Here is a 13813-nt window from a genome sequence, read left to right as displayed (position 1 = left end):
TGAGAACAATAAAGGCAGCCAGAGCTTTAAGGGCACATGATTACAGAAAACAGGGAAAAACACAGAAGCAAGCACGACATTGCCTGCCACTTTTCCCTTAAGCATTTGCCAGTTTCTCAGTAGTGCAAGATCTAGCTAAGGAGAAAATGACACCTTAAAAATGGCAATTTCATAGACATGGGGACATAAAACTTGGGAGTTAAGAATGACCAAGTCAGCCAGGATTTGAAGGGTCAAAATCCTACATAAAAAAGAAGCACGCAGAAATGAGTCTAAAATTCTTCATCACTTTTCTCAAGAACAATCTATACAATGAATAAAGACACAAAATCCTAAACAAAATATTAGCATACAGAAACTAAGCATGTTTTAAAAGGATAATGCATCATGACCAAAAGGAAATGCAAAGATGGTTTATTATTTGAAAGTGAAGCAACCATATATTACCCCATTAACAGACTAAACAGGAAAATTCATATTAGTACTTCAATAGATTTACAACATACAAATACAACAGAGTTTTCTTAATCTGATGAAGAAATTTACAAAGAGCCCACAGGGAATAGTATGTTAAAATGTTGAAAACTTTCTCTGAGACTAGGCTTCCTTATATGCCCTTTATCACTACTTCTAGTCAACATTTTAATGACGGTCCTAGTCAGTTAAAAAAGTAATAAAAGGTAAAAGTATTGTTCTTATTTGCAGACAATGTGATTGTACACATAAAATATTAAAAAATTTCTAAAGATAAACACCTACAATTAATGAGTTGATTTAGTAAGTTTGCTAGAAAAAAGATCAATATTCAAAACACAATTGTATTTTCATATGGTAACGTGGCAGACTATATTTTTGTTCTAAATCCACTGACTCCCTCATAAGTATATTGTACATCAGTAACTTTGTAATGAACTTTCCAGTGTCCTTCCATTGTAAGTGAACTGAACTTCCCTACTCCTTTCCTATTCTCTGAAATTAGTCATATGACTTTGGCCAAAAAGATACTAGCAGACATAACACAGCAGAAGCTCGTAAATTATTTTCACTGCTTCCCTGCCCATACAATGAAAACAACATTCTGGGGCTAGTACACTGGTCTTAGAAGGCTGAAAATGAGATCGGTGAAGTATCCCAATCAAGGCCAGCCTAGCTAAGGTCAGCCAAACCCCAGATATAGAATGAGCCCACCAAAGGTTAGCAGAGCCACTCATTTGAGCCCAGTCTAGATTAGCTGAAATTGAACTGTCTGAACTAAATAAATGCTTACAGTTGTATGACTCATATTTTGTGCTTGTTATTTAGTATTCCTGCAGGAAAAATTATCAGATGCAGTTATTTACAAATAATTTGTAAACAAATAGTAGCCAAAACATAAAAAAAAAATCTGCAAAACCTCCAGCAAACTACAAAATATATATATAAGAGATGCTACAGCAGTCCTAAATAAACAGAATGATGTTAATTAACTGGAAAATTCAATACTTAAAAGTGTCAATTCTCTCCCAAATTAGCCACTAGATTTATTGCAATCATGTTAAAATCCCAGAATTTTTCTGTGGAAATTAACAAAATGATTCTAAAATTTACATGGAAATGCAACTAGTTAAGGATAGCCAAGCTAAAATTGACGAACAACAACAAAGGAGGAAGCTATACTTTAACAGATATCAAGTCTTTTAAAAAGATGCAATAATGAAGACACTGTTACTAGTATAAGACTAGACAAATTCTGGAACAGTTAGCAGATCTACATTACACATATCATCAGTTGATTTATGGCACGTTGAACCTGAAGCAAAGTGGAAAACAGGTTGATTTAATAGTTATTATTAGGCCTAAAGGATATCCACTTGGGAAAAAAATGTATGGCCTTTACCTTACAACGTACAAAAAAATCACTTCCAGGTGGATCATGAATCTAAATAGGAAAGGAAAAAAAACAATAAATCTCCTGTGCAATAGTGCAATATCTTCATGACCTTGAACTATTTCTTAAACAGGACACAAAAATCACTAACCATAAAGGGGAAAGTTCAACTGATATATTGCACTTTATTGAAATAAAATTCTTAGAAAAAAAAAAAAAGAAAAGTCATTAAGGAGATGAAAAGGCAAGCCACGGGGTGGGAAAAGCTATTCCCGATACATTTACCTGACTAACACCTAGGACATAAAAAATGTCTTACAAATCAACAACAATAAAGTCAGATAACCCATTTGAAAATCTGAATTATGCATTCTTGATGACCTAGAAATTCTGCTTCTAAATATCTACCATTAGAAATGAATCAGTACGTGTGCTAAAGGGTATGCACAAGGGCGTTCATGGCAGCTTCAGTAGTAATTTTCAAAAGCTCAAAATAGAATCTTTTCCAAAAAAGAAAATGAATGAATCACTGTTAAACAAAATGTCACATTTTAATCTCACAGTTCTGAGTAAAAGAAGCCTGTTGCAAAAGTCTACATACCTGATGCACTTATATAAAGTTTAGAAATAACAGTGCGGCGCGACGGGAGTGGGCAGTGCAATGGTGGCCCAGTGGGAGAGTTCTCACGGGCCATGCCGCAGACCTGGTCAGATTCCCAGTGCCTGCCCACGCAAAAAAAAAAAAATAATAATAATAATAATAATAAAATTGGGAAAAACTAACATGATGGTAGAATTCAGAGTTATAGTTATTTTGCAGGAGGTTAATAATCCCTGAGAGCTTCTGAGATACTGACAATATTGCTCCTTAATATGAGAATATTATATGGGTGCTTTCATTTTGTAAAATGTTACGAAGCTATACGTTTGATTTTGCACTTCTCTGTATGTCATACTTTAAAATGTTTATAAAATAATCTATAAAAATATCTATATATTTTTATAAATGTTATAAATTAGGTATACTTCTTCAATAAGAATCCTTCTCCCCTTACTAAAAAAAAAAAGGTTTTCCTTTTCCTGTGCCCCTGATGGTTAACACTAACACACACACACCTGAAAAATATTACAGAATTGAAGACACACTTAATGAAGAACGACTGATGAACATTGATCTTCATGGTAGTTTCACACTTGTGTACCCCACATAGATGGAGAAAATGAAACATAAAGATGCTCAAAGTCAGAAAAGTCAGAACTAAACTCAAGTTTTGGTAATAACCTATTCAGACTTCTTAATATGTTTTATTTTTTTCCCTGGAAACGTATTATGGAATTAGACAAATCTAATACCAGGCTAAGTTACAGATATATAAGAAGCATATGAATTCTTAAGAAACCTACACTGAAGACAAGACTTAAGTTGTATAATACTAAATCTAGACAGATCTAAATTACATTTGAAATGGTTATAACTATTAAAATATTGGTAATACTTTATGCTTAAGATATTTTTGTGGGATTGAGTGAGGACGCATAATTTCTTCTTTTTCTTTTTCTTTTTTAAGAGGAAATGCACCTTGTTCAGGACATTAAAAATCTGAAACATTCAGAACTTTCACAAAAAAATGTAAAATCATCAGCAATTTATTTTATTGAAATTATTCTCCCATCCTCACACAGTTCAGCCAGTTTCCACAGAAATTCACACAGCAGATACGAGACAAATATTTATCCAACAAATTTATCTTTTTAGCATTCTTGTGCTCATTTAGGATTTGTTCAGCTGCTGACTTTTGAAAGTTCATTTCCTTATGGAGAATAGTGGCATATAGTAGAACTCCAAATACCAAAATTTATTCCTGCAATTACAAGAACGGAAAGAGGCTTTACATTCAACCAGATAATGTATTTGTTTGTGTGTGTGAGGGGGAAGCTTCCTCTTTACAAATAGAAAATTAGCTTACAATATTAACAAATCTCCTGCCTTCCTAATTTTCATATAGAATTTTCTGGATTTTTAGTTAAAATTTTAAGGAATTTTATTTTTCAGGATTAAAAACATACGTATTAGGAAGAAGGAATAAACAGCCATAGCTTGCATTTTTGTTCCTTTCCCTTCTTCTGAATGGAATGCCTTAATATAGGATGTGAATTTATTTGTTGTTTGAAGGCATTATTGGCTTCATAGTCAACATTTGCCTCATATCTTTCTCAAAATACCATTTTCTTGAGTACAGTAATGGAGTTTTGTAACAAAGAAGGTGTGAATATATTGCATTTCAAATGCATTAAAGACCAAAATTACCAGTGGCCAAGACTTGCCTGGTATAAAGCCTCCCTTCCAGACTTCTAAAATGGCAAGCAGTAAATTGAGCTTTTAGAAAAACCTCATAACCCCTAGCCTTCAAAAGATCTGTAATTTATTATGTTTATTAAATTATATAGCATTTGTTTTAGTTTTGTATTGCCTAACATTTAAGGTTCAGGGAGTGAAGCTTTGATTCCTGAACTTTTTAGTATAAGGGGTTTATAATTTATTTTAGTAAACTCTTTTTCCCCAATCTATGATCAATGGTTTCTTTTGTTTTTTTCTTTTTTTCCAATGGTTTCTTTTTAAGGCAGATTAAGTCTATACATTTTTCAAATAAAACAGTGCTAATAAAAAAATCCAAATTCTCTTTGCAATTATGGCTATTTTATAACAAAAATGTCTACTTTTAAAATATTTTGCAGTTCATAGAGCAAGAGGGGGAAAATGCAAGTTCCATGCTTGAAAATACAGCAGTTTTTATCCAGAAATTCATCATGCTTCATTCCAATTCTACTATTCAAGGCATGCTCACATTCTGGTTCTACTTTTTATGAACTTAACTGGGGAAGAAAAACTAGGGAAATTAAATGCCCAAAATCTCCTGCTTTCCTGGATTTAGGGAGTGGGGAAGAGGCAGCTAAGTCATAAATACTGAATAACTGAAGTCTGAAACAAGGGATCTGGGCTAATAAGAAGGTACAGTCCAATGTGAAGGTGATGGTAATTCTTTTATAACATTGAGCTATTGTTTTATAGAAATTTTCTGAATGATATTCAGAATGAATGAGAAATCCAGATTTTCAGTAATGATTGTCATGTTTGAGATTACTGTAAACTCTGAATTTTTATCCTATCATAATCCAGAAGCAGTTGTATGAACAACCAAAGGTGAATTATGTTTGTAATATGTGTTAAATATAACACAAATAGTGAGAGATGGATAGATTAGAAAGCAACAATGAATGAGACCAGGGTGGGGATAGGGGTGTACAAATGAGGGTTAAAAAAAACAACAAAAATTGGAAGACAAAAATGTATAATATGATTCTATTTTGGAATACTAACAAATATAGATATGAATGTGATTGCTTATATCTGCATAAAAAAAGTATTAAAAACACATGGAAGGGCAGGCCACGGTGGCTCAGTAGGCAGGGTTCTTGCCTGCTGTGCCAGAGACCCCGGTTTGATTCCTGGTGCCTGCCCATGTAAAAAAAAAAAAAAAAAAAAAAAACATATAGTAGCTATTTCTGGACCCTATCTCTGGTGATAGTACTTAATGATTTCTTTTTTCACTTTCTGGTCATTTCCAATTTTTCAATCATAAATACTTATTACTGCGTAAATACTGATTTTGAATGACCATGAAATAAGCATTAACTGAGAAATACTGTCAACTATATGTTAGTAATACATTTATGAGGAAGATAAATAAGGTGTTTACATTTTAATAGAAACAATAGGCAGATAAAAAATTATAATAGCATGTTTTAAGTTCAATAATAATTTAAATAAAGAATCTTATGAGAAAAAAAAAAGAATCCTATATGCACATAAATAAAAGGTATCCAACATAGTCAAAGAGCTAACCCCTGACAAAGGGAAAGAAAGAAGAACTACAAGGAATTCTTGAAAAGATGGCACATTTTTTTCATCCATTAATCACATTTCAATTCCAAAATAGCAGCATACTCATCTTTCATTTCAACATTTGATTCCCTTAAGTCTAAGGATAAAAAAAGTTAAGGCACAAAAAAAGAAAAAAACAATATTAAATAGGGTGGGCCACTGCAGCTCAGCAGGCAGAGTTTTCACCTGCTATGCCTGAGACCTGGGTTCGATTCCTAGTGCCTGCCCATGTAAAAAAAAAAAAAAAATCTAAGGTACCATTATGCCCTCTCCTCTACCAAGTGGGGGTATTTTATCACTTCAATAAGTGAGCAGACTGTTCATTAGCTTAAAGAACTAATTCTACAGTTTTGCTTTGTTTTGGTATTCTCTTTTGGTTCAAAAACCCTGTTGAAAAAACTTAAGACCTCTCAACATCATCAACAACAACCATAAAGCTACTTTATCATGATTTAAAATAGGATGACATGAGCAATAATCCACACTTAGAAATATTCTGTGTGTTGAACATGTTTCATTCTTATTTTTCAAATATTGTGAGCATTTCCTTTATTAGTTTCAGGTGGCACTGACACTGATTTATTGGCTGTTTTTGCTTATATTCTTTTTCAACTATGGCACTGTTTGGGGCATAGCATGTTGCTGTGACATATTACTAAACTATTCACCTCACTGTTAACTTGGGAAGTTTTCCTTGACGCAAAATCTTGTACGTTGTTTAATATGTTCAGTTTAAATTCTTCTTTCTGTTATTCTGAGGAAAGAGACTGTAAATATTAAAGCAGGAACAATGATAATAAAGTATGGTCAATTAATGTGTACTCATACAACTATACCCCTAATTGTTGACAAATGAATTGCCTATATTATAAAACTTACACTTTTGTTACACTGATAACTTATTCATTTGCATATTTTTGCAGTCAAGTCTGCTTAGTAGGAATGTTTGGGTTATAATTACTCCCTTTCTGTTCTCTTAAAGAGCTCCAGGATTCTAAAAGTAAAGACCTATGGAAATGAATCATTAACATTTTAAATGAAGTACCAAAATCAGGAAATGCAAATCAGCAATATCTGAGATTAACATTAACTTGTACAAATGGCCTGTTTGGAATCATCAGCCTTGGTTTTTCTGTTTATAAAACTCAAATATCTTAAGCTTAAGCATGCATTATCCATATGTATTCACATTTCTGGATTTTTGAATATATACCAGTCAGGCAAGACAAATAGTCTTTATAGTACCTACAGATCCCTGTAAGAACCAAATAGATAGCCTACTGGGTTACCAGATGTACTACACAATTAAAGGAACAGATGCTCATTGTTAACCTTATTTTCTAACACACAAAAATAGAGATTTGGAGGAAACTCAGAAACCTAATGACTACAAGTATTAGGAAATTTAAAAGTGAGAGATAATTGAAAAGTGAGAAATAATTGAAAGTGTTGTAAACACATCAAGATAAGACAAAGGGAATTTTTTTGATAGCAAATAGATATCAGGAAAGTTTTAATAGACAAAATATAGAAGAAATCTTTCAACTTAAAAACAAAAAGACAAACAATACAATAAAAAAAATAGGCAAAAGACTTTAATAGGTATCTCTCCAAGGAAGATATACAAATGGCCAGAAAGTGTATGAAAAAATGCTCAATATACTAGCAATTAGGGAAATACAAATCAAAATGAGATACCTCTTCACACCTTTCAGAATGACTCCTATTAATAAAACAGAAAGTTACAAGTATTCGAGAGGATGCAGAAAAATAGAAATTGATGGTGGCAATATAAAATAGTGCCGTTGCTGTGAAGGACAATTTGGCAGTATTTCAGAAAGCTTTAGAGAACTACCATATGACCTGGCAATCCCATTACTAGGTATATACCCAAAGGGGTGCAAGCAGGGGCCCAAAGATAGAGTTGGACACTGACGTTCATAATGAAATTATTCACAATTGCCAAAGATGGAAGCAATCCAAGTATCCATCAACCAATGAATGTATAAATAAAATGTGCTATATACACATGATAGAATATTATTCAGCCATAAAAAGGAGTGAAGTTATGATTCATGCAACAACATGGATGGACCATGAAGACATCATGATGAGTGAAATAAAGCAAAACACAAAAGAACAAATATTGTATGATCTCACTGATAAAATATAATTAGAATAAGCAAACTCAGAGTCAGAACCCAGAACATAGGTTACTAGGGTTTGGAGTGGGGATAGGGAATGGGAAGGTAGGCTTATAATGCACAAGGTTCCTATTTGGAATGATGGAAATGCTTTGGTAGTGGATGGTAGTGATGGTAACACAACACTGTGGACATAATGAACAGAATTGTATATCTGAACGTGGTTAAAACGGGAAATGTTAGGTTGTATATATGGTAATAGAACAAATTTTTAAAAAATCATGAAACTACACTAAACAAATAGTTACCCTAAAGTGAACCATGGACTATAGTTATTAATACAATTGTAAAAATGTGCTGTCATCAATTTTAGCAGATGTTCAATACCAATGTAAGGTGTTAATAATAGCATGGTTCATGGGAATCCTGCATTTAATGCTTTATTGTTCTGCAAGCCAACAACTTTTCAAACAAAATAAATAAATAAATAGATATCAGGAATGAAAGGATGAATTTTGAGCAAATAAACATAATGCATGTTAGTAAATATGGAATGTGAACCAAGAACAGGGGTAAAAATTATCTAGGGAACCTCAAAATTTAATTACTAAAGAACACTGCTTGGCATGTATAAAATTTAGTAAAAACACACCGTATCTAAAAAATAAGAGGAAAAAGAAAAGAAATTCTGCTCAATTTAGCCAAGAGGAAAAACAAATAATTTTGAAGAAATAACAATGAGTGTTTTAAATACAAATGGAGAAAAAAATGATGTTACACGTTTAGTGACCCATGGCTTGCCTTACAAATAAGAATGCAAAACTATGGAAAAATGAAGCAATATTAGGAACCCTTCAAATTCATTCACATTACCCTAGATCAATAACAAACAAAACCACAGATTTTCTTTGCCATCTTAAAAGGGTTAAAAAAAAAATCAAGGACATGTACACATACAAATGAATGCATGAAAAAACCGGTAAAATTTGAATAAGGGCAATAGATTGCATCTTTTTAAATTTCCTGGTTGTGATATTTTACTATAGTTATTCAAGGTGTTATGCTTGAAGGATGGAGGGCATTGGCAATCTCTCTGCATTACTTCTTACAACTGCATATGAATCTACAATTTTCACAAAATAAAAATTATAAAAGGAAAATAAAAGGTGACTTGACTAATCACTGTTCCAATAACAAATTAAAGAAATCCTATAAATTGGTCTAATTTCTTTCAAATGGGTCTTATCCCTTTATCTTTAAGAATATTATTAAGAACCTGGGATAGTAAGAAAGGAAATAATATAAAACCAGCAAAGATAACAATCAAAGGCCCTAAGGTGGACATAGTGAGAGTAGTACAGAACTATGATCTGAAACAACAAGTAGAGAAATTAAAACAAACAAAAATAGTGAGTCACATAACTGAGTAAGCAGAAAGCTGCAAAAGAAATAAACCAAGAATTTAAAATACAGGGGGTCAACAATCAAAAATGAAAAGAGGGGAAACCTAAATAATTTGTTTTAAATAGTAACTGGAACAAAGGGTAATTGGAAAATAATATTTAAAAAGAATGAATATTAGAAGAGTATCAGAGAAGTTCAAAGATATGAGAATAATCAAAAACTGATTTAAGATGGATAATAGATCTAAACGTAAAACCTAAAGCCATTTAGTTGCTAGAAGAAAGGTAAATATTATCTTCACCACCTCATAGTAAGCAGAATTTATTTTTGTTTCTTTGTTTTTTGTATTGGACAGAAAATGCACCAATGGTTAAAAATTTAATAAATTGGATTTCATCAAATTTAAATTTTTTCTGTTCGTCAACAAACAGCATTAGGAAAATTGAGAGGCAAAAATAGGCAAGCCACAGTTTGGGGGGGCAGGACGTTCATAGTATATATATATCACAAGGGAGTCCTATTAAGAATACATAATTGAATAAAAATATATAAATATATAAAACTTGGCAACTTTAAAATATTGATTCTTTCTATCAAAGCATCATAGCAGAGTAAAATCCATTGAGCTGGCCTTTTGTAACCCAAAAAGCCTATGAGTTTCACATTGGAAAATTGAAATTAAATAAGAAAAGACCAATAGATTGGCAAATGGCTCAATAGCATAAGAAATGTTTTATGATACTTCAGTATATCAAAGTGATTTCAGAATATAAGAATGCTACTCATTATTTTTCGGTCTATTCAACATGACTTCCCAGAAACTAGAAATCTAAAGCTGATTGAATAATTTAAAAATAACATTTATTAATCATTTACTATGTGTCAGTTGTAGAGCCTAATATACATTAGCACATTTAATCCTCAGTGCAATTATTATTCTCATTTTGCAAATAAAGAAACATTTCCAGAGAGGTTAGGCAACTTGCCTAATGGTCACATAGTTATTAAATGGTAGGACCAAGATTTTAACTCATTCATATTACCCTAGATCAATAACAGGAGTTTGATCTAGAAATTATACTCTTAACCATTATGCTAAATTGATCTGTAAAACATGAAAAGCATCAATCGACTTAAGCTGAAGCTTTTCTTTGTGTTACATATCAAATTTAATATATATTAAAAGAATTCTGGAAAGAATAGAGTTTTGTGAGAATAAAAATCAACATATTTACCACATTATTTACATTGTTCAATTTTTTGTATGTTTATGATTGTCAAAATAAAATGTCAAATTCAACCTATTAATTTGAGAAAAAAGGTTAAAGTTCATTTGCCCTAGGCAGCAAAAAATTAAATTGTCATTTTTCATCTTACTATTCCTCTCTAAATTTTAATTTCAGAGTAAATATCATTCACCCCTTTATTCACTCAAAATCTAGTTACTAAGTTACTTAGTGACTAAGTGCCCAGCTACTTGGCATTGCATACCAAGTCTCAGGATGCTGTAGTGAAGAAAAGAGGTTTGGGGCTTTAGTCTCTGTTTCCCTGGAGCTCAGATTTTAGCAGAAAATCTTATGAACAGTTGAGATCGTTGCTATGATTGGCAGATATGAGGTACTCTGAAAGTATATTGGAGTATCTATTCCATAAGTAGGATTCAGGAAGTAATTCTAGAGTGAAGTGACATCCACTTACATATCCAAGCATGAGAAAAAACTGTTGTGGAGAATGCAGGAAACAGAGTGGCCAGGTAGACTGACAGAAAAAATAACTCTACAGAGGTGACAGGACTGGGGAAATAATTTAAAAAGGGAACACCCTAGAGTGATGCCCATTTGTGGCTCCAAAGATGAGGTAAATTTAATATTCTGTTTAATATTCTCTAAACTGTCTTCATACCTTTTGTATCCATTTAACCTGAGATCAAACTGAAAATAAAAAGAGATTATGTGATGTGCCTGAAGTCTCAGTTGAAGGGGATGAGGAAGCAGTTAGAGGAAGACACATAAAATTAAGTTCCTAGGGCAGACAATGGTGGCTCAGTGGCAGAGCTCTCGCCTGCCATGCCAGAGACCCAGGTTCGGTTCACACTGCCTGCCCATGAAAGACAAAAAAAAAAAAGTTCCTTTTCCCTAGATGATTAGAACATATAACTTATAGAACATATACCTTATTCTACTGTCTAAAGTACAATATGTACGTTTTCTATCTAGATTGCAATCTGGATTCAAGCCTATGTCATATTTTCCCCTTTGCTGTCTGATACAGAAATTTCTCACTGTCTCTCCTGACAGGAATAATTCATCATCATTGCCCCATAGCTGGCGGAATGATTCTGATCAACCATGTGAACACCCTGGGCATTACCACCCAATGCAAATGCACATTAATATTCGGTGTAATTGCCAAACAGATACAGAAATACAAAGCAGCTCTTCAGAAGAGATGCAGGAGAGTTGTCACTCTTCCTCTCTGTTTTCTAATCCATCTTGATATTTAGTACGCTTTCTTCTATATTCTAATTAGGATATAAAGGCTCCTCTCACAATACCACAAGGTTCTGTATGGCCACTGGAATCCCTCTGTGATAGTTCTAGATCCATGTTTTGCCCTGCCTCATTGTGGATTTACACAGCAGTTAAATAGCCAATGAAGACTCAGAAGCCATAAAGTACACTCTCAGGGGATATCTTATTGCACTAGTAGAAAAATTCAACTTTGGTTTTGTTCAGCAGGGGCAGTCACCTCAAATTGGTTAGATTGTATCCACCACAAAACTGCTGCTATGAAGCCTTTATTTCATATTAGCTTTGTATTTGGGAGTGCCTTTACTTTTTTTTTTTTTTTTTTTTGGTGACTGTACGTTATTAGGTACCCTGAGTCACTAAAAAGGGAGTTGGCCTCTTGGAACTTCCAACAGGGAGGAGCAAAGTCCAGAGATACCAGAGGAGTCACTTTTGCATAAATTCAGGTAGCATGATGAACAAGCTGTCCCTGAGCAGCAGGAGCAGGAAAGAAGGTTCTCAACACTGGTAAAAATTACCACTTATGGTTGGCCCTGACCTTTCATCGGCTTCTGGGCATTGGTAAGTAAATGTGCTCAATGTGGAAGAGGTAAGTTTGCCTTCGTGATGCCCATCCTGCCTTCTCCTTATGATCCAGACAGGCTTCTTGGGACCCTCTGACCTCTCAAGTCCAACACTAAGTAGACTCCACTAGGTTGCAAGGATCCAGCTTTTCCTGTAGCTTTTCTTCAATCAAATCTTTGCTGATAAACTTTATATCCTTTTTCAGTATTGCTCTACTCATTTTCAAAGATCTTCACTATAAAAAAAAGACTTACTTCTGTGAGTAAATAGCTAACTGCATAACCAGGGATATGCAGTTCAAATTAGCACTTGGTAGAATTAGATAAGGCCTATCTGACTGCAAAGCACTTCCGTGTTTGATATAAAATATTAGCAAGGTTGTGGAAAAACAGAGAATTTCTATGATAGAGTTTATTCCTATTCCATATTAACTCAAAGTCTTTATATTGAAGCCAATGTGAAAAATCAGAGCATGCAAAGGAAAGAACTGAATTGTAAGTGGAAATCATAGAGAAAGGAACAGGTTCTGAGCTTAGGCTTTTAAAGTTTCTATATTTATTCTCTAAAATTTCCTCAAGCTCCAGACAAGCAGTTATAAGCGATGAAAAGCAGAATAGGTAAATACAGGAAGTTCCTGTCCAATGTCTCTTTCTAAGAAAAGAGATTCCTTAAATCTCTTCCTTAAGGGTTACTTGAAGGTTACTAAAAGATATGTAAAGCTCCTCTCCAGCAGTGATCTCTCAGTGAAACTTCCTTCCCCAGGCCAGATTTCATTATCAGCAGCTCAGGGTATACTTGTTGCCTTTATCTGATCTTTTCTTTTCTGTTGGGAATTTTATTTTAAACTGAAGGGTATTTTCTCTTTCCTTCACTTCTTAAGCAAATTCAATACATTTAAAATCTTTCCCTGAATCATCCTACTTTATTGTCTCTTATAGAGAAACTAATTTGACCATCCTTCTAAATTACTGCTAGTCACTTGCCCCTTTCCCTAGTTCTCATATTAATTAATGTATTCCTATTCTTAGTTAATGATTACACACAGATTTTTAAGTGATTTAAAAAAAAATTATTTAATTAATGCAATTTATTGGCTTGCCCTTTTATTCATTTGAACCTAGGTTGTGGTAATATAAAAAAATGTATTCAATCTAGAGTCAGGATACCTGAACTCTAATCCTGACTTTGAAACTAATTAACTGCATGAATTTAGGTAACTAACTCCATCTATAGGCCCTCGTGGACTCCAAGGGAATTTACCTATATGATTTTTTAACTCAGCTTAGCTGTATCATTTCAGTGTTTTATAATTCAATTTTTCCAGTAACTCAGTGCTCCATTAATGACATGTTGGCTTTCCATA

The 13813-nt window shown here is 33.1% G+C and overlaps 1 protein-coding gene across 13 annotated transcripts in view; it reads right to left on the bottom strand.

Annotated features, from left to right (window-relative positions):
* The window catches only part of CTNNA3 (catenin alpha 3), a 1849311-nt gene that overhangs the window by 297931 nt on the left and 1537567 nt on the right, over positions 1-13813 (bottom strand). Inside the window, exon 14 of one of the 13 annotated variants that reach the window (XM_077125147.1) lies at positions 3499-3729. The exons of the other annotated variants lie outside the window; for them this stretch is intronic. Coding sequence (XP_076981262.1) covers positions 3724-3729 — 6 coding nt within the window. The 3' untranslated portion in view covers positions 3499-3723. Of the gene's footprint in view, positions 1-3498; positions 3730-13813 lie in introns of those variants that run through there. 13 annotated transcript variants of the gene reach the window in all.

This window comes from Tamandua tetradactyla, chromosome 13 (genome assembly GCF_023851605.1).
Source record: "Tamandua tetradactyla isolate mTamTet1 chromosome 13, mTamTet1.pri, whole genome shotgun sequence".
Lineage (NCBI taxonomy): Eukaryota > Metazoa > Chordata > Mammalia > Pilosa > Myrmecophagidae > Tamandua > Tamandua tetradactyla.
Note: the sequence above shows the minus strand (reverse complement) of the source record. Positions and strands in the feature narration are given on the sequence as shown.